The sequence below is a fragment of the Pleurodeles waltl genome, chromosome 4_2, assembly GCF_031143425.1.
Source record: "Pleurodeles waltl isolate 20211129_DDA chromosome 4_2, aPleWal1.hap1.20221129, whole genome shotgun sequence".
NCBI lineage: Eukaryota > Metazoa > Chordata > Amphibia > Caudata > Salamandridae > Pleurodeles > Pleurodeles waltl.
In genome coordinates this window covers 1,031,410,206-1,031,432,292 of record NC_090443.1, presented here as the reverse complement: position 1 = coordinate 1,031,432,292, position 22,087 = coordinate 1,031,410,206, and the positions used below count along the sequence as shown (strand labels likewise).

Here is a 22,087-nt window from a genome sequence, read left to right as displayed (position 1 = left end):
CTAGGACTTAGCTTGGTCCTAGCTAAAAGGGAAATAACACATGACAGGAAGGCACCGGGGGACCCCGTGCCGCTGTCTGGCGCCGAGAACTTGAGAAATGGGCTACCTATGAGGGTGATGTGCTCCTTAGGGAAGCTAGGAGGGGTGTATGCATGAAAAAGATCGTCCGAGCTTGGGAGGTGCTGGTGGACGCTCTAAAAGAACCAGAAGAATAGTCTGTGGGTTCCCTACCAGCGAGATCCAGAGCATACTCCTCCAATACTCAACCTGCAAACGCTGCCGAAAAAGACCAGGGGTCAGACTGAACACCACAGATGATCTGCTTCCCTGGATAAGGCTTCCCTTTCCTCCTCAACGTATAACGGTTTCTACTGCAAACCCTATAAATACACTTAGCGATGCCCCAGTAACAGTTTCACAAAACCTAACATGACACTGACTCTTACTTGGGGAGGTAGAGAATAAGAGGGAGGGAAGGTGGAGAAGTAAAGGAGATGGCGAGAGAAAATGATGGGGGGATAGCATTGAAACTTAGTGGTTACTTGAGATTTTCTTGTTTTGTCTACTATATGGCTCTCTTGTGCGGGATGCATATGTACGGCAAGCAACTGATGCTTCATTGCATGTTACTAAAATGCAAATAAAATCTGTTTAGAAAACAAAAATCAAACTGATGTTAATATTACACTGATTTTATATGTGTGTGTGTGTGTATGATATATACCACACACATGGTGAGATGGTGCAAAAGTGTTTTCTCCCATATGATGTGTTTCGGCTCTGGGGATTTTCCTGAGTGAGGGTGCCATTTCTGGATCATTGGAGCTGGTGTATTTAGATATTTATTTCACTGGGAATCTTTCCCATTGGCGCTAAACCACTGTTTGGCTCAGGTATCTGGTTGCAAGTGGGAGGTGGTGGACAATTATATAAGGGATCACAATCTAGCACTAGAAATTGCTGAACAGTTAAATGAGAATCGTAAATATAGAAACGCTATTGATAGGTAAGAAATATTTCTAAATAGCATTTTTTTAAAGAACCAGCATTTTTCACCATCCGTTTACCATCGAATGCACGTAGGTGGTAACCAGGGAAAAATGATCAACTTTTTGTTTAAACAATACACTATACATATACAGGGAGTGCAGAATTATTAGGCAAGTAGTATTTTTGAGGATTAATTTTATTATTGAACAACAACCATGTTCTCAATGAACCCAAAAAACTCATTAATATCAAAGCTGAATATTTTTGGAAGTAGTTTGTAGTTTGTTTTTAGTTTTAGCTATGTTAGGGGGATATCTGTGTGTGCAGGTGACTATTACTGTGCATAATTATTAGGCAACTTAACAAAAAAAAATATATACCCATTTCAATTATTTATTATTACCAGTGAAACCAATATAACATCTCAACATTCACAAATATACATTTCTGACATTCAAAAACAAAACAAAAACAAATCAGTGACCAATATAGCCACCTTTCTTTGCAAGGACACTCAAAAGCCTGCCATCCATGGATTCTGTCAGTGTTTTGATCTGTTCACCATCAACATTGCGTGCAGCAGCAACCACAGCCTCCCAGACACTGTTCAGAGAGGTGTACTGTTTTCCCTCCTTGTAAATCTCACATTTGATGATGGACCACAGGTTCTCAATGGGGTTCAGATAAGGTGAACAAGGAGGCCATGTCATTAGATTTCCTTCTTTTATACCCTTTCTTGCCAGCCACGCTGTGGAGTACTTGGACGCGTGTGATGGAGCATTGTCCTGCATGAAAATCATGTTTTTCTTGAAGGATGCAGACTTCTTCCTGTACCACTGCTTGAAGAAGGTGTCTTCCAGGAACTGGCAGTAGGACTGGGAGTTGAGCTTGACTCCATCCTCATCCCGAAAAGGCCACACAAGCTCATCTTTGATGATACCAGCCCAAACCAGTACTCCACCTCCACCTTGCTGGCGTCTGAGTCGGACTGGAGCTCTCTGCCCTTTACCAATCCAGCCACGGGCCCATCCATCTGGCCCATCAAGACTCACTCTCATTTCATCAGTCCATAAAACCTTAGAAAAATCAGTCTTGAGATATTTCTTGGCCCAGTCTTGACGTTTCAGCTTGTGTGTCTTGTTCAGTGGTGGTCGTCTTTCAGCCTTTCTTACCTTGGCCATGTCTCTGAGTATTGCACACCTTGTGCTTTTGGGCACTCCAGTGATGTTGCAGCTCTGAAATATGGCCAAACTGGTGGCAAGTGGCATCGTGGCAGCTGCACGCTTGACTTTTCTCAGTTCATGGGCAGTTATTTTGCGCCTTGGTTTTTCCACACGCTTCTTGCGACCCTGTTGACTATTTTGAATGAAACGCTTGATTGTTCGATGATCACGCTTCAGAAGCTTTGCAATTTTAAGAGTGCTGCATCCCTCTGCAAGATATCTCACTATTTTTGACTTTTCTGAGCCTGTCAAGTCCTTCTTTTGACCCATTTTGCCAAAGGAAAGGAAGTTGCCTAATAATTATGCACACCTGATATAGGGTGTTGATGTCATTAGACCACACCCCTTCTCATTACAGAGATGCACATCACCTAATATGCTTAATTGGTAGTAGGCTTTCGAGCCTATACAGCTTGGAGTAAGACAACATGCATAAAGAGGATGATGTGGTCAAAATACTCATTTGCCTAATAATTCTGCACTCCCTGTATATATAAAAAATGCTATTTAGAAATACTATTTACCTATCAATAGCGATTCTATGTTTGTGATTCTCATTTAACTATTTAGTTATTTCTGTTGCTAGACTGTGATCACTTATTTATTCAGTGCGCTGTGGTAAAAATAGATCCCTATTTTAGAACACTTCGCAAATGCCAATTTTTGTCATCGCATTACGGTTTGCAACTGATTTCGTACAGGTTCATTCTCAGTATTTTGTAGTATTGTCTAATACAATGTAGAATTTCTGTAGAGCTCAACAATACAATGAAAATGGTTAAACATTGCAGCTGATTTTACAGATTTTTTTATTTATTGAGTATTTGAAGTTTTCAGAAAAAATACCAATTGTACATGTATACTGTATACATTCAGGGAAGATATTAACAGACACAGTAGTGGTGCCAGGAGACATGAGTATATTCCCTTGTGATATCACTGCACACTTGTGGTAAAAAAACACCCAACACATATAGGAGCATAGACATACACAGATAACATCAGATCACATATTCTAACTCACTTTGGGCCGGTTGAACGCACCTTTTTTCTTGTCGCAAACGGCCTGATTCTGTGAATCAGGCTGTTTGCGACAAATAAAAAGCATTTTGGTAAGTACAGACCCTATTTTGCGATTCTGTGTTCTATTTACCGAATCGCAAAATAGGTTTGCGAGTTGCAATTATGAAGGGGCGTTCCTTTCCTAATTGTGAGTTGCAGTGCGATGTGGGATTGTTTTGTGACCATGAATGCGGTCACAAAACAATCGCAGTTAGCACCAATTTCAAATTGGTGCTAACCCATTGGCAAACGGGAAGGGGTCCCCATGGGACCCCTTCCCCTTTGTGACTGGTAGCGAAAATATTTTTTCAGAGCATGCAGAAGTCCCACGGACCACTGCCTTCTCTGAAAAACTGAAAGGAAATCTTTTCATTTTTATATTTGAAATGCAGCCCGTTTTCCTTTAAGGAAAACGGGCTGCATTTCAGAAAGAAAAAAACTGTTTTATTTAAAAGCAGTCACAGACATGGTGGTCTGCTGCCCCCAGCAGTCCACCATCCCTGTGAGGGCGGCCATACACAATGGGGTCGCAAATTGCAACCTACCTCATGAATATTGATGAGGTAGGTCATTTGCATCATGAAACTGTTGTACATCAGGTTTTGCAAGTCACAAATTGTGAATTGCTAAGAGTCACAATTTGCAAGTTGCAAAACCTAATATTCGTACATGTGGCTCTTTGGGGGTCATTCCGACCCTGGCGGTCCATGACCGCCAGGGCCGGGGACCACGGAAGCACCGCCAACAGGCTGGCGGTGCTTCCAGGGCCATTCTGACCGTGGCGGTAAAGCCGCGGTCAGAAAAGGGGAACCAGCGGTTTCCCGCCGGTTTTCCCCTGGCCCAGGGAATCCTCCATGGCGGCGCTGCATGGGGATTCCGACCCCCTTCCCGCCAGCCTGTTTCTGGCGGTTTTCACCGCCAGAAACAAGATGGCGGGAACGGGTGTTGTGGGGCCCCTACACTGCCCATGCCACTGGCATGGGCAGTGCAGGGGCCCCCTAACAGGGCCCCATAAAGATTTTCACTGTCTGCTTTGCAGACAGTGAAAATCGCGACGGGTGCTACTGCACCCGTCGCACCCCTGCAACTCCGCCGGCTCCATTCGGAGCCGGCTTCCTCGTTGCAGGGCCTTTCCCGCTGGGCCGGCGGGCGCTCCTTTGGCGGGCACCCGCCGGCCCAGCGGGAAAGCCAGAATGGCCTCCGCGGTCTTTTGACAGCGGGGCGGCCATCCGGCGGTTCCAGCCAGGCGGGCGGCGGTTGGAATGAGGCCCTTTGTCTTTAAGCTAAAGAAACAACATTGAGATGGAGAAAGCCTCTCCCTGTAGCCAATATACATTCACTTACACAGGCGGAGGGAAGGAATTCCCGGACTGACCTAAAGAAAGGCCAGATCTAATCTCTCCTGCATGAAACAATAACGGGATTGTACAACGGAGCTAAGGCAACTCCTAGAGCTCTCATAGTCACAAATGAACCAAACATTTTGTCACAAGATCTGGTAGTTAGGAAACATTGGTTCCTCATTGCATGGAATGCACAAGTGACTGGTTAAACCTAATTATAAACATCATAAACACTGCAAAGGGCATATCAGACACATTATCACACATATTATTAGTAACAAAAACACAGGTGAGTGAAAACCATTTAAAGCCACAAATTCAAAATTAGAAGGCAAACATTAAAAGAAATGAACAAGGACATATCAACTATCAAGTTTGTCAAGTTTATTGACATAACGAAATATTAAATCTCATAGTCAAACTTAAAAAGTTTCCAGCAAAAATGATTAAAAAGGAAAAACATAAAATGAAAAATACTATAATACAGAAAATACCTTGTAAAACTAGAATATAAAAATACAATTAGTATACTCAGTTAATGGTTCCTATAATTCATAATAGAAACAAATCTGCAGCGGCTGGGCCCATAATATACAGTGCAAAACATCTCAATGTAATACCTAGAATCCAGTAAACTGTCCGATCAAATAGATGAAAAAGACTAAAACCACAGCATGAATTACCTGTGATTCATAGTACAAGCAACTCTTAAGATCTGCAGCAATTGAGTCCATAGTGCACAATACAAATCATCTCATTGTAACACCAAAAATCCAATAACATTTCCAATCAAATAGATAAAAAGCATAAAAGTCTTAAACTACAGCAGCATAAATAGGGAACCTTCAGGTCTTTGGCTAAACCTATAGCCATGTGCAAAGCAGACCAGTAGTAGACTTTTACTCTGGCCCAGCTCTACCAAGAGCCTTGAGTGCTCCACAACGAATGAGCCAAACAGCCGACAGGTATTTAGAAATGGCACTTACCACTACAGTTGATAAATCACTTTTGCAAATCCTATAGGCATTGGCACAATCATAAAGGCACAGGATTTAACAAAGGGGGATGATCCATTTTCTACCTGGGACCATATATTTGGGCCAGAAGAAAAACAAGTGTTCAATTGTTTTCTCACCTGTCAGACACAATTTACATTTGCTGTCACCAAGACCATTCAGCAGCCAACAAACGGTGTAAGCGTTCACAGGTAGAGTACCATACCTAAACTGGAAGACTAGGGAGCGAACACAAGCAGGTATGGGCAAATCCATTAAAGGATCAGCCAACGGCTCCTGCTTGACCAGCAGAATATCATTCATCAGGCGGCCCCCCCTACTCATCTGGGAAGCTCTTTCAGTGACCTTCTGCCAATCTTTCTGCTTGACAAGTGTACCCGCATTGTCTGGAATCATTTCAGGATTTTCCCATGTTGATTTCATTTTCTGCAGCCAACTACCCTTATCTAGGCAATTTGAGCACCCTAATTATCTCTGAAGCCCTCCCTCTAAGGTTCCAGTTCTACCGTCCTCCAAAGACGAATCCAATACAGTGGGGGCTTCAGGACTGCATGGTCTGAGATAATGTGCAACCCAAGATCTAATCTTAAAGGTACCAATGGGGGGCCCTTCCCTAACCTTGAGATGTCTCTTAAAAAAAATAGTTTCTTTGACCAACAGGATTTTCTGGTTATTAAAACCCCAGAGGTTCGCTCCATGCAGGACAACTCCCCTACCCTGGACCTTATATATTCCCAATATGGGATTTAATGAGGGACTTTCAGTAACTTTAGCCTTCCGGCCCAAGGCTCCCTCCCTGTGACATATTAAATGTGAGCTTTTACTGATGCGTGCATCCCATCTTCCAGATTCCATCAATCTAACCATCAAGTAATCAATCTCATTGACTCTTTATAAATTAACAAAATTCATAGTTATACTAGCCTTCACCTTTTTCTTTCCCTGACAACAGATCATCAATTTTGTTTTCTCAGCATTGACCTCAAGGCTATAATCTTTGCAGAACAAACAGAAATTGTAAACTAGGTTCTGGAGACGTCTGGGCGATTTCGGCAGGATGAGAGTATCATCTGCATAAAACAGACCTGGTATTTTCCGACCAGCCAGGCAGGGTGAATCGTTCACACAGTTGGTTAGGTACTCAATACAGTTATTGATGTACAAGAGAAAGAGGGTGGGGTCAAGAACACAGCCTTGACGCACCACCTTCTCGGTTGTAACTGGATCTGATAGTACACCCTTGCTGCCATATATAATTCAGGCATAAGTGCCTTCCTGGAGATGGATAATCAAGTTCAGAATGCCCATTTTGGTCAGCATAGCCCACAACTTGCTTCTTGGGACCAAATCGAAGGCTGCGTGGAGATCGATGAAGGCAACATATAATTTCCCTCCAACGATATCCACAGTCTTCCATCTAATTACCATAACTCTCAAAACTTGGTCTATTGCACTAATGGCGGGTCTAAATCCAGCCTGCAAACTAGAAATGGGCCCACTCTCCTCAATCCGCTCATCCTGCCGCTTCAAGATCTGTTTTGCAAAATCTTTTGAAGATTGTCAAGCAGGCTTATCGGCCGAAAGTTAGCTGGATTACAAGGATTTCCCTTCTTATATAGAGGGACTATTTCTGCCCCCTTCCATGTGTGAGGAATGGGAGCACCAGCAGCTACTGCACTGCAAACCATGTTAGTATAGGGTACCCAAATATCAAGATTTTACTTATAAAGGTCGCCCAGTATTTTGTCAAGACCAGGGGTTTTGCCCCACTTGAGGGAGGTTATGGCTGCCATTGTTTCAGCTAAGGTGAACTTGATTGGACGGGCACTCTCTCCCCTGCAGACACTCTTCTCTCCAGGTTCAGATTGATCTCCCCTAGAAAAGAGTGAACTGAAGTGTTGGACCCACTTGTCAGGAAGAATTGATGACCAGTCAGAGGCTGTGATTCCCCACCATTGCTTGAAACTAACTTCCAAAACGTGCCGGAGTCCTTGCACCTCGCTGCTTCTAAAAGGGCTGTCCAACGCTTCTCTTCCCAGTGTCTCCAAGCCTGAGTCAACTCTAGCCTATAGTTTGTTCTAGACTGTTTAATCAAACATCTATTCACCCCTCTAAAGCTCTCAGCAGCCTATGCTTGGCACCTCTACAGGATCTGGTATACCACCCACCCTTTTGCTTTGGTCTCGTCTTACCTTTAAGTTCTTTGTTAAACAACACTTTGAGGCAATCAAATATTTTCAAGTGCTCAACCAATATCCTCCCATGATCTTGCCCATGCTGAAGCATAGACTTCATATGGCAAGCCAGTAATCGATACATAGTTGCAGTAGTGCATGGATAGTAATTCATCATCTCCCACTTATCATTGTGTTTATTGTTTGCCATAATAAGATGCCGGTCGGAATCCACAGAGACAGAAGCCCCAATGAAGGGGAACAGACTCTTCACAGAGAGTATCAATGGATCATGGTCACTTTCTTCATGTTCCACCACCACCATATCTTCCATGTGGCCCCACAAATGTGTGTCTAGTAGTAGATAATCTATATGGCTTCTACACATCCTTCGTCTAAATGTGGGGGAGGGATTTACATCTGAGCATGAGTGACCATTACATGCTCGAAGGCTGTAAGCTAAAGAAATGTCAACAACCTGAAGTGAGGCCCTAGTCAATCTACGTCCATTACTCTTGACTTGTTTCGGGATCCCCATAAACTGTCCTCTTCCCAATAAAGCTCCTGGGTCAGTGGATAGGGTTCAAAGACGGTATTAAAATCCCCTGCAAGCAGGACATATTAGGCTCTATTACAACTAGCTAACATGTTGTCCAAAACACATAAGAGTTTATGATTCACAACCTCTTCCAATGCTTCTATTATAGCTGTTTACCAATAGAAGCAGGTAATCTCTGTGAGTAGACAGAACTAGGCCCTGTATATCAGCGCAGTCCATGTCCAATTCTCTGGCTTTACACTTGAGATATCCACTAAGCCAGATAGTAGGCCCCCTGAGGGCCTACCAGAAGACACCCTGCCCACCATAACCCAAAAGCTCTTATATACTGGTCTATACTTGGACTCCACAGCCCATGTTTCCTGGAAAACACAGATCATATGCTTATCTATAAAATCCCCGCAATCTGAGATAGACAGTTTAGTCTCTAATCCTGCTATTTTCCAACTGATGATTTTAATTAAGTTCTTAGACATTACTTGTGATTGTACCTAAGGTACTCCCAATACATTTGAAGATTGCAACAATTCAGCCCGGGGGCAAGCATTGACAGAATCAGGTATATCAGGAACATCAACTGGACATATAACAATTTGGAGTTCTTGACCAAGCTAAGATTAATAAACTGCAGAAGGATAAGAAATAGTTTCTTACCTGTAACTCCAGTTCTCTTGTAGGGGAATCACCATTGAAGTCATAAGCATTTGAATAGTTCTGCCCTTGTGCGGGTATCCCGGAAAACTTCTTCATATGGTCTCTTCTTAAGGTAAGACGTTCACCTTGCTTCAGAAAGGCCTGTAGAGACACTTAAGAAAGAACATAATATACAGCCTAGGCAAACAGGTTACAGTTGTGTAATTCTTCAGATTGTACTTAGTTCGTAGGCCAGATGGTCCACCCCAACCTCTCCTCTTTGAATTTGGCAGCATGGTTCCTGAGTTAGTGCAGTATGGACACCTGAACCTGAGCTGACAGAGTGGCCACGTCAATGGTGGTTCACGGGCCTCCTTCACCTGTCACAGTGTCCACACCTCAAGCTGTCATGCTGTCCAGACCTACTAGTGAAGTTCGGAGGACAGATGGTCCACCTCAATCTCTTCTCTTTGAATTTGGCAGCGTGGCTCCTGAGCTAGTGCAGTATGGACACTTAAACCTGCCACAAGACTGCATGAACATTCTTAAAGAAGCTAAACGGCCGTCAACCCGTACAGCTTATGCCTTCAAGTGGAAGAGATTATTCATTTGGTGCTCCTCCAAGAAAAACAGACCCTACATCTTGCCAGGAGGAAGCCATCCTTACCTATCTCCTCTATTTGGCAAAACCTAGCTTACAATTGTTTTCCATAAAAGTTCATTTGGCGGCTCTTACGGCTTACCGCAAATGTCCTTCACAAACCTCTTTTTTCAAGATCCCAGTAATTACTGATTTCCTTGAGGGGTTAAAAAAGGTCTTCCTTCCAATCAGACACCCTTCCCCTTCCTGGGAGCTTAACATGGTCCTTCAATGTTTAATGCAAGATCCTTTTGAACCTATTCATAAGCATCTCTACATCTCTTTTGGAAAGCAACTTTCTTCATAGCGATCACATCAGCTCGTAGAGTTAGTAAAACCTAAGCTTTGTGTGCTAACAAACCTTACACAGTTTTCCACTCTAATAAGGTAGTTCTCAGGACCCATCCGAAATTTCTTCCCAAAGTTAATTAGGATTTTCATGTCAAACAAGCTATTTCTTTGCCAACCTTTTTTCAGAATCCTTCTACTCCAGCAAAAAGAACCCTTCACTCCCTAGATGTACGGAGGGTCTTGAGGGTTTACCTTGACAAGACGTGCAATCTGCCCAGATCAGACCAGCTTTTTGTCAATTATGGGTCGGTCCGTACAGGTTTGGCCACTTCCAAACATTCCATCTCATGCTTGATAGTATCCTACATATGTTTGTGTTACCAAAAGGCCAAAAAGCCTTTGATGTCGAGATCTAAGGCCCATTCTACAAGAGGCAAAACAGCTACAACCGCTTTGATGAAGAACGTCCCTATTGCCGAAATTTGCAAAGCAGCTACATGGAGATCTGTTTACCAGACTCTACTGTTTGGACTCCGATGCTAGGGCAGACGCTCAAGTAGGACAAACATCCCTCAGAAATGTATTTGCCTAGTCTAATTTTCTCTTCTTTGTTTTTCCACCACGTTTATTGGGGATGGGCTTGCTATTCTATTCAAATGCTTCTGACTATCAATGGAGATCCCCTATGTGAGAAGGAATAGTTTTTTACCTGTAATTTCAGTTCTCTCATAGGGGAATCTCCATTGAAGTTATAAGCAGCCCCCTCTCGATCCCCCCCGGTGGATAGATCAGAGAAAAGTATTGAACTTACCTATCACTGGCATTTATTGTCAAAAAGAACTGAGGCAACTGCCACCTTCTGAGCATGATGGGATACTTGTGGTCTCTGCAGCCTTAAAGGCATCGTCACTGTTTTTCACTCACACAATAGCAGCCTATGGGGCTACACTGCCTTTCTATTCTTCATCTCTTACTTTTTTCAGAAAAGGGGCTGTGAAGGAGATTTGAGTTCTGGTGTAAAATATTTACCTCAAATTATGCATTTATAAGAGTATTTGAACCCTTTTCTAAGTACAGTCTGAAGAATTACACCACTGTAGCCTGTTTGCTTAGGCTGCATATTATGTTCGTTCTTAAATGTCTCTTCAGGCTTTCCTGAAGCAAGACAAACGTCTACACTAAAGAAGAGACTATGTAAAGTGCCTGGGATACCAGCACGTGGGCGGAACTATTCAAATGCTTATGACTATCAATGGAGATCCCCTACAAGAGAATAAGAGGATTACACGCGAGTCAAACCATCTATATGCAGCTGCTGACTACCTGATTCAAAATGATTCAGTAGCATCCATGTCAAAGCAAATGTGACCACAGAGAGAGATAACAAATCATCCAGCTCTGATGGCTGGGGCAGCGGAGATGAAACTCAATCTACAGGGAGGTGTACATTTCAAGGTAATAGCTTCCCTCTGGTATTACCACCATCATCTCACCAAGGCCCTTACTTTTGCTGGCCTGGCTCATATGTACCATTACCTCTCAATCCATTATTCTACAGAAACCTGAGGCTTTTTTGCGACAGGCAAGGGGCTGTGGCAGGGGAAGAAAGAAAAGATAAAAAGGTCCAATAGGAAGAGACAAATCAGACAATCACAATAAGTATGTCTCAGTAGTCATTACCACTGAACAGTGGATCCCACACTTAGTAGTCAATCTAACAGAAAGAGCACTTGCTGAACTACAAACAAGAGTTCTAAATAAGGGTCTGGGCTTTGCACCCACCACATAGGAGGACACAGTTCAGCTATGGAGTGAATTCGCAGATTGTTTGGTAAATTCAGACTCAAATTCTTTACCCAAACAGAGACTAATAACCCAGAAGCCAGTAACAATGGTCTTCATAATAAATCTTTGCCAATTCACCAGTGACTGGCCTACCTCCTAAGGATCTAGCCTTTAAACAGGCAGTTGCCACGGGAATTGATACCTTTACTAATAACAATGTCCAGCTGTTGCATAAATTGACCAGGCTAGAGTAACAAGCACTAAATACATCATACATTCTATACAATGTGATAATCAAAACAGAGGTGGAACCTTTGATAGGATATGCACATTGAATCACATTACATACATATCCCAGCAACTTATGGACATGTAATTATCCTACATAGATCATAGAAAAAGCAAAGAAAAGGGCAAGAAATAATAAAAGAGAATGTCATTTTCAGTCTTATCCCAGACAGACAGAGAATTGATTCATTTATGTAACCACCTACAGTACGGCACCTAAGACCATGTAAAAAATTGTTAAAGAACAGTGGCAAATTATAAACAACAAAAAATTAACCTTACAAAAACAATGTTTAGATTTAAGTGGAGTGCAAACTAACGTGACCTATTAGTTCACACTTGAACAACACACAGTAAATTAGTGTTTTGTGGGGCTTGCCACAGGTTACAGGTCTTTTCGTTTGTGATAATTGCAGTGTGTCAAAATGTTTTTAAAAACAGTGGATTCAGACAATACGGTCTGTTTGGAATCTGAATCATGTTTCCGAATACAACTCAATCAATGTAATTTATTTAATGACCTGCCCCGGAGGACTTAAAGAAGTCATCAAGAAAGTTTCAACTTTGAGTCAGTGAACATTGAAGAACCAAGAACATAAGCATTTGACAAATCATTTTATATCTATGGGGCATATTGACAAGGACTTACAATGGAAAATAATTAACAAAATACAACTAAGAGACAATGAGTCTCTTGCTGCAAAGGAAAAGAGCTGGGTCTACAGGTTAGGCACCTCTGACGACAGCCACAATGACGACATACCATGGGTACAATTAAATCCTCCATGAGATTCTATGCATTTATGATTTATACTCGGATGATAGGCAGATGTACAAGGGGAGTATTTAAACAGGCTGGCTGCTTGGCTGCCTTGCACCACTCTCTTCACACAAGATCTTTAATAAAACATAATGTGGACTTTTCTAATTTGTTAGATTTAACTCATCCTGACATACTTCTCTTGTCAGAAATGTGGCTAATCCATCTCCGTCTTTACTTTCTGCCATACCAGATGAATATATATATTCAATGGGAACAGACTTCTAAATAAAGCGGGAGGAATTGCTGCTGCCATTTTAAAATGGTCCCTCTGTTCAACAAAGCTTTCAATTTTACAAATTGGTGATATGGATATGTTACTGTTTAATGTAGAACAGGCAAATAGTACCAGGACAATATTTTTAGTTTACAGCCCTTCCTTATTTTATGAGCGTCTTGTCATAACAGTTCCATGGAGCACTAATAATCAGCAATTCTAAACTATTTATAGTGGGTGACTTTAACTATTAAGCTAATGATCTGAATGCTGGACTTAAAGACTGTGAGCATATGGAATTAATTAATTCCTTAAATCTGTGTCAACATATTACTAAATCCACCAACTGCAAGGATCATACTCTTGACTTTGTATGGACACTTGATTGTGATACTGCCAATATCAATAACTCTGTGTAACTGGTCAGATCATTATCTTATTAAATATAACTTATTACACATGACCAATTCTGTAAAAATCACTCAGAAATTAGAGCCACTCAGAAATGGTCTCAGGTTAACTAGGGAAAGCCTGCTACAAACCTTACACAAAACTAAACCAGCCTTAAGTGAATCCAACAAGAGTTTACATTGTGGCCATAGGGAGCTGTGCCTGCTTCATGGTTTTCTCATGAATTACAATTCAGACGTCTCGAGTGTCAGTGGTGCAGGAACTCTAATGAGCTAAATAAGCAAAAATGTAATAAGGCATGTCTGATTATAGAAAACATCTAATACAAATTAAGAGAGTGTACTATTCTAAAGAAGTATACAAAGAAGAAATTCTCCAAAGAGAAATGTTCAAAATCATGCATGACTGCTTGGCTATCATCAGTGTTAACCAACTCATTAAACCCGCACAATAACGATGTTACTAGTTAAATGTGATTTTCTTGACAAAATAAATGCTAATATAGCTTTGAGCCATGATATTGTAAATGACTTGCAGATAACGAACACAATAAGACTCTTTGAGCTGTGTTTAAACCTCTTGAAATTGAGCTACCATAGAAATATATAAAGTTAAAATGGGTTCTCAATTTGACACGTATGCATTATTTACATCAGGCCTCTTATAACAGAGTTGTGAAAGGGAGTATGTTGACTCTATAACTTTGCAGGTGACTGTCAGATTTTACTTCAATTAGAGGACATTGCTTCCTCCCAACTATCCTTTCGAGATACCATGTGTTTTATCTGTGAGTAGATAAAGAATAACCACCTAAAACTAAATGATGATAAAACCGAAATAGTGGTCATGAATTCCAACCCTACATCGTGGCCTCAAAAATACTGCCCATAGGAAATGGGACCACTTTCTAAGCCCAAGCAAGTTGAACAAAGTCTAGGATTCTTAACTGAGCACCAGCTATCTCTGAGACCACACATAAATGTGGCAGTTTCAAAATGTATCGTCATTTTATGGACTGTAAGGAAATTACTTTTCGGTTGTTGCACTCAAAACCATCAGGTCAGCTGTAATTGGCTCCCACTTGGTCTATGCCAATGCCATCTATCTTAGCCTCCCTAGAGGGGGCCTAACCCGACTGAGGATGTTAAAAAATGCTGAAGCCAGGCTTCTTTTTAAAGTCTCTCAGAAAATTCACACTACAACTCTTCTGAAAAGAGTCTATTTACTGCCAATAAAATAGCAGATACAATTCAAAACTTGCTGTATGGTTTTAGCCATTCATGGCCTAGCACCCAATTTGTACTCAAAGGAATGTCTAAATATAATCCTTTACAGACTCTTCGATCTTCTTCAGCAAAGAGATTTTGAAAACTCAGATGCAGATGTTGCATGTTCTTTGTCTAAGCTCCTGCGGAATGGAACTGTCTTCTGTCTAATCTACATTCTCTACCAGATTTGGGGGGTCATTCCGACCCTGGTGGTTGACTACCGCCAGGGCCGGGGACCGAGGATGCACCGCCAACAGGCTGGCGGTGCATCCATGGGCATTCTGCCGCGGTCAGAAACGGGAAACCGGCGGTGTCCCGCCGGTTTCCCGCTGCCCTAGGGAATCCTCCATGGCGGCGCTGCAGGCAGCGCCGCCATGGGGATTCCGACCCCCTTACCGCCAGCCTGGTTCTGGCGGTTTTGACCGCCAGAACCTGGCTGGCGGTAACGGGTGTCGTGGGGCCCCTGGGGGCCCCTGCAGTGCCCATGCCAATGGCATGGGCACTGCAGGGGCCCCCTAACAGGGCCCCACCAAGATTTTCAGTGTCTGCCAAGCAGACACTGAAAATCGCGACGGGTGCAACTGCACCCGTCGCACCCCTTCCACTCCGCCGGCTCCATTCGGAGCCGGCATCCTCATGGAAGGGGGTTTCCCGCTGGGCTGGCGGTCGCCCCTCAATTGTTAGATTAATATTGGTAATCTTTAATTGTGCTTCCTGTGCTCCTTAACAGGAAAAGAACAGCGGATTTGTTTCCTAACAGACAATCAAATAATCGCAAGTGCAGTGTGTTCCACATCCCCCTGTCAAGGTTCAGAGCTAGCAAGGGATTTTCTGAGCAAGGGAATTACATTCTATTTGTCCTTTTGAAATTCATTGACCCATAACAGCTTCAATACGTCTGTATCTTGCAAACACAGACACTGATATTTGGAAGTAGGGTTAATAACAACCTCCTAGCAATTGTCATTTGATTTGAAGAACTTTGTCAGAGGCACCCCAAATAAAGTAGAATTTGGGTTTGCCTCTAGCCAATTTTAAAAATACGTTTGCACTGAACATGATCTGATCCCATTCCAATGATTTCAACAGCTTCTCAGTACCTGAGCCCGACACAGCAAGATTACCCTAGGGCAATATAAATCATTTTTAATGAAGCATGACAATATGATTAGATGCCTCCTTTTTTGTGTGTAGAGAGGAGATGTTAGGGTGAATGGAATCACCTCTCCGTCCCTTCTTCTATTTTGATGCTGTCTTACCTCCTCACATAGAAGCGCTAGTTGGAGTTTTGACAGTTAAGTTGTTCTACGAGGAACACAACCGCCCAATGGAAGCAGCTAACTGTGGGACATTTCGATTCACAAGACCACACTTGCTAGTACTTACGTATGGGCCAGCTAGCGAGCGCAGTTGGTGCTCCAGATACTTAGTGAGGTCATAGGTTTTCTGGATGGACTGCCGAGGCGAGCAGTCTGTCACGTTGAGGGCAGGGACTGTTGCCAGGTTCAGGAGGGTGGCCAATAGGAAGGCTAAGATCCCTGGAGAGTCCCCTGGAACGAGAAAACGCATTATTCAGTCATAAGGTTCACAGACACTTGCAAAGCCCAATAGGTTTTGCTTTACTAATGCTTTATGGCTGCAGTGTCTGGCTTTGCCAGTGCTATATGCTTATAAAATGCGACGGCATTGGCAAAGCCAGTAACGATTGCTGGCCATGGTAAAACATTATTTTCTGTACTTTGAAAATGATGTAAAATTGTTTTTCATACTTTCTTCACTGCCAAGATGGGTATCATGTTTTCTAAACTTTCAGTATGGCAGGTCGCCACTACTCGTTATGCGACATTGGCAAAGCACATTGTGGCACCTACCATGGAGCTTGAGAGTGGAGGTAGGGGAAGGAGTAAAGACACAAAGAGTGCTAAGCAGGGGGAGCAGCAGAAGAGCAGGAAAGCATGAAGAAGCACATATTTAATAAGAACTAAGCAAATGACATTGATAAGGAAGCCAACCAGTAATATGCATTGCCCTGACCGTAGGTCCACAGTAAGTAGTGGTATTAACCACAATAGATCTTCCGAGAACAGACACCCCCGAAAATACAAGTATTAAAGTGCAGAAGGAGGACCTGTGAGAATCTGTTTTGTAACTCCAAGAATAGTCTTGGCACAGTTCACAACAAATGAAATATGAACAACTGTATTAGCAAGTAACCTCAGTCTCCCTGGACCGCAGAGCTGCTAACGAGCCAGCAATGATCCTAATTAAGGTATGTCTATAAAGTTCATACCCTTACAGCAAATCTACCCAAAACAGATATCTCCTAAAATAACCCTAAAGTGTTTGCCTAGTCTAAATGTCTGGAACACTGTAGATTGGATGTGAACTGGGATGAGTGCTGCTACCCAAAGAACAAATTACTTACCTCGTGCAACGTTCTTTCTGATGGATGCTCTACCTAACCACAGATTCCTCTCCTTAGCATATCCTCCAGGCACCATTCTGGATCAGGCAATTTTGTAGCAGTGCTTCCAAGTACTGACAGAAGGCGCCACGCAGTTCCTTGCTGACTCCATGCTGCCATCAGTGACAGAGTGGAGTCACAGGTATTTCATCACCCCTGCTCGTTGAATGGAGAGGTGGGAGAAAGAGTATTCACCAGAAAAAGCATTACCAAAGGTAAGTAGCTTGATCTTCTGATAAATACTTCTAACCACAGATTCAATTCCTTAAAATATATATTAAGGTATATATTATATATCACCAAGGTGAAGGGCCTGTAGGATGGGCTGAAATCTAAAAGTGTTAATGAAACAAGCAAACGAAGGTGCTTTCCCACAAGGCCTGACTGTCAGGGCAGTAGTGCTTCAAGAAAGCATGTACTGATACTCATGTCGCAACCTAGCAGATATTAAGAACAGGTACCCTTGCTCTGAGCAGGCATTAAAAATGATGCAAAGAAATCTCTTAGATTTCTTTGTGCCATTTTTGTGGCACCCGTAATGGGGGAACACCCTCCTTGAATACATTATGCTTGGTGCAGGTATAATGTGTCGCAAGGGATTACACCACTGATGCCACTTTGTAAATATGGTGCAGAGTTTTTAGTCATCTGACGTCACATTTGCGTAAAAAAATGACGCTAATGTGTCGTTAGATGGCGCTAGACCCTCTTAAATCTGGACTATAGGGTGTAGCCCTTTCGAAGAATTTTCAAGACCCATCTGAAAGGTCTGGACCATTTTCTGCATCATAAGATGGGCAGCCCACTGAAAAAGTCCCTAAATTTCCGCAAATGGTACAGACGGCCCGGCAACAGTGGTATCCATGCCTGTGCAGGTAATGTACTTTGCCGCATCCTGCCTTTCATGGATTGTCTGAACCAAAGAAGCCCTCAGGTCCTCCGGGACTCATGACAAGATCTCACAGGCCATGCCCCAAAGGGAATGTGTATAACTGCCCAATTGATATACTGCTTTTATGGATCTCAGTAACAGGCAGGCAGACGAAAACGTACGCTTGCTAAAGTCATTTATAATCTTGGCTTCTCTGCCCCTGAGATTGGTCAGAAATGAAGTAGGATTCACGTTACTGCTTGAAGCCTTGCAAAAGGACTCTTGTAAGTCGGGTGCTTCATTAGAACATCTGGGTGACTGAGCACTGCCCCATGTCGCCTGCCTTCCTGCAGACGGGCAAGAACATGGTTTCGACCAGGTTGCCAAATAAGTATCTGTGAATGTCCATCAACTGAAACAGGGGTTCTGATATTGCTGCCCAAGGCTGCAAAATATCAGTCAAAACATTCACCTCAGTTTCAGTGGAGGGCAGCAGTAATTCTAGTATTTCAGCTGCCCTGCAAACTACCACTGAGGCACTGTCCTCTGGCATTTTGTAAATCAAGGAGTAACACATCATCAGTATAATGAACGGAAGCAAGCCATTTCCCTTCTACATCCTCATCGGTATCCTAAAAGGTACTCTTTTCTGGCAGAGGATCAGAGACAGAACCAAAAAGAAAACTGAGCCATTATTGATAGTTGAGATGTAATAGAGGCACTGGATTAGAGTCAGGCTGCATGACAACCGGCTGCACTTTTGGAATTTTATTAGTGCAACATCGGTCGCATTCAAGCCAGTTAGGGGTCTGACATAGGCATCGGATCATCAACCAGCACTGATCAAGTCTTTATCTCTGTTGAGGCAGCAGGGATGGGTGTGGATCTGAGGCCTGTAGTAGAAGTGAGCACTGGCGTCGGTACTAACTCAATAATGAGTCCCACAGCATCAGCAGAAGGCATCAGGGAACGAAGGTGACTTGAGACCCCTGAGATTCACCAGGGCATTAAGGGTTTGCAGAATGGCCTCTTTGAAGACCTTGATCTGCTGCGAGGTTGACAACGACCCAGAGAACTTGGGGTGAATCAGGCCAAGTGATAAATTGGTTCCAATGTCAATAACATCGAGGGAGGGTGAATTAAATCTTGATGTCCTTGCACCTCCTCTCTGGAGTCAGAGAAGCAGAATAGAGTTGAGTTCTGCTTTGCTTTCTAGTGCTCGTGATTGGTCTTTGACTTACTTGTGCGCAAAGTACAGCAATTGTGTCAACAGCCCAGTGACTGGGTCCAGGAACAGCCCAATGGCCAGAAACAGCACAGAGACCAGGAACAGGCCCTTGACTTGGAGTGGAAGTAGGACCTGCATGAAGATTGGGACTTTTTCTTGTGTTCATCAGCCTTCGCTTTTAGGTGCATTTGGGTGCACTTATCACACAACTTTGAGTTGTGTCTTGAAGGCAGGCACCAAAGGCAACACTCATTCAGGTCTGTGGCCAACATCTGTTTCTTGCAGTATACCTTGAATCCTGTTGTATTTATAGCACTCTCTTTAAGAGTCGTTTTAGGAGTCCTCAGAAAACTGATAATTTGGAAGTGGAGCTCCAGATTCATGTCAGAAGACAAGGAAAGAAAGAAACTGATGCTAGCGCATGAAAGAGGCGCTTATATGCATTTCTGCATATATGCTGACTCTATACCTCATCACTTCTGAAGAGGTATAGAGTCAGCATAGGGCTGCATGGCGCTACCTGTCAGAGTGTTGGAGCACTGCTAGAAAAAATATTACACATTCTTCCTGGCATCTGGGGGGATAAGCTATGGTGAGAAATCTGTGGTTTGAAGTATTAATCAGAGTTAAAAATATCTCTCAGAAAACGATAGCATGGAAGGAATAGTTTCTTACCTGTAACTCCTGTTCTTTCGTAGGGAAATTTCCATGATAAATCATAAGCACTGAATAGTCCGGCCCACGTGCTGGGATCCCGGAGCTGTTCTTTAATATATCTTCTTAAGTGGAGATTTTCGCCTTTCTTCAGGAAGGCCTGTAAGGACACTTAAGAAAGAGAGATAATGCAACCTATATATCTAGGTTCCAATGGCCCAATTCTTCATCATGAATTCAAAAAAGGGCCAATACATTACAAATGAGTATAATTTAAGATGTTTTGCAGACAGTATAAATCTCCTTCACACACCCCATTATATGATAGAGATGAGGGAGAGCAGGGCAGAGTAACCTTATAGACTGTCATTATATCTTTAAAATAGAGATTGTGCCATTAAGAAGCTAGGTACCACCAGTATCCCATCATGCCCAGCAGATGGCAGTTGCTTCAGATCTTTTTGAAGGCGATGTGGGATATATAAAGATTGCAAGGATACCTCTGTCCATTCCACAGAGGAGTAGGGAGGGTTGCTTATCACTTATAATGGAAATTCCCCTAAGAGAGAACAGGAGTTACAGGTAAGAAACTATTCCTTCTCTCATAGGGGATTTCCAAATATAGTCATAAGCACTGAATAGAGTAGCACGCCCATACCTGTAGATCATGGTGGAGAAGACAGAGAAACCCCTCAGCAGGCTAGGGAAACAGATTTCTGAAGGAAGCCTGCCCTACTTGAGCTTCTGCTCTAGCATCCGAGTCTAGGCAGTAGTGTTTGTTGAAAGTTTGCACTGATTTCCAGGTAGCTGCCATGCAAATTTCTGGAATCTGAATATTACGCAGTAAAGCAGCAGTAGCCCCTTTCCAGATAGTAGAATGCACTATAGGTTTAGCTATTAGTGATTTATTAGCTTTTTGGTAGCACAATAAAATGCATGAAACGATCCATCTAGCGATAGATTGTTTAGAGTAGGTCAAACCAGTGTGTACTGGATCATAGTTAATAAACAACTGATCTGTTTGGTGAATATCTTTAGTTCTATCAAGATAACATTTCAGAAACCTTCTAACATCCAGAGAGTGGAGAGATATTTCTGCTGGAGTGGATGGATTCTGGAAGAAAGTAGATGGACTGGTATGCAAGGAAGTCCGATATTATTTTAGGAGGAAATTTTGGGTGAGTTCTCATAAACCACTTTGCTGGAATGAAAGACAGTATAAGGTTCATGCGAACATAATACTTGTATCTCACTAACCCAGCAAGCTGATTTTATTGCTACCAGGAAAGCTGCTTTCCATGTCAGGTATAGCTGGGAAGCCTTGTGTATGAGTTGAAAGGGGCCTTGCATGAGACGAGAAAGTACTGTATTAAGTTCCCAAGGAGGCGATGGCCGTCTAATGGGAGGAGAACCCTTTTTAAGCCCTCTAGGAAATCCTTTATGACTGAGATTTCGAAAAAAGAGGTTTGTGACTGACATTTCCTGTAGGCAGCAAGAGCTGCCAGATGAACCTCTATGGAAGAGAATTGTAAGCCAGGTTTAACAGTGAAGCAGGTATGGCAGAGTCACATGTTCTTGGCATGTAGTCGGGTCTACGTTCTTTGAGAAACACTAGATGCAAAATCTCTTCCAGTTGAAAGCGTAAGCGGAACGAGTGGAAGGCCGCTCGGCTTTTCTGAGGATGTCCATATAGTCTTGTGGCAAGTTTAAGTGTCTTTACTGCAATAGCTCAGGAGCTTTGCAGCCAAATTCAAGGAGGCGAGATTGGGGTGTACCATCTGGCCTCCAAATTTTCTTAATAGATCTGGTCTGCATGGCAGCTTGAGATGTGGACGGAGTGACTGGTGAAGAAGGTCTGGGAACCACCACTGCCATGGCCACTCGGAAGCAATTATGATCATCTTCGCACTGGAATGGGATAGCTTGACCAGGACTTCCGGGCTCAGGGGAATCAGTGGAAAGGCGTAAAGAAATTTGCCAGACCAGTTGATTCACAGGGCATTCCCCAGCATCCCTGGATGGTAATACTTGGATTCGAAGTTGTGGCATTTTTTGTTTTCTGCTGTGGCAAACAGGTTAATAGAAGGGGTGCTCAACAAGTGGAAGATACTTTGAATGACCTCTTTTTGTAAGACACATTTGTGATTTTC

General features: G+C 42.9%; 1 protein-coding gene across 2 annotated transcripts in view; it reads right to left on the bottom strand.

The window, feature by feature from the left end:
• CLCF1 (cardiotrophin like cytokine factor 1) overlaps positions 1-22,087 on the bottom strand; it is a 760,236-nt gene that overhangs the window by 239,591 nt on the left and 498,558 nt on the right. For both annotated transcript variants that reach the window (XM_069232936.1, XM_069232935.1), the window contains exon 2: positions 16,107-16,270. In XM_069232936.1, coding sequence (XP_069089037.1) covers positions 16,107-16,270 — 164 coding nt within the window. The remainder of the gene's footprint in view (positions 1-16,106; positions 16,271-22,087) is intronic.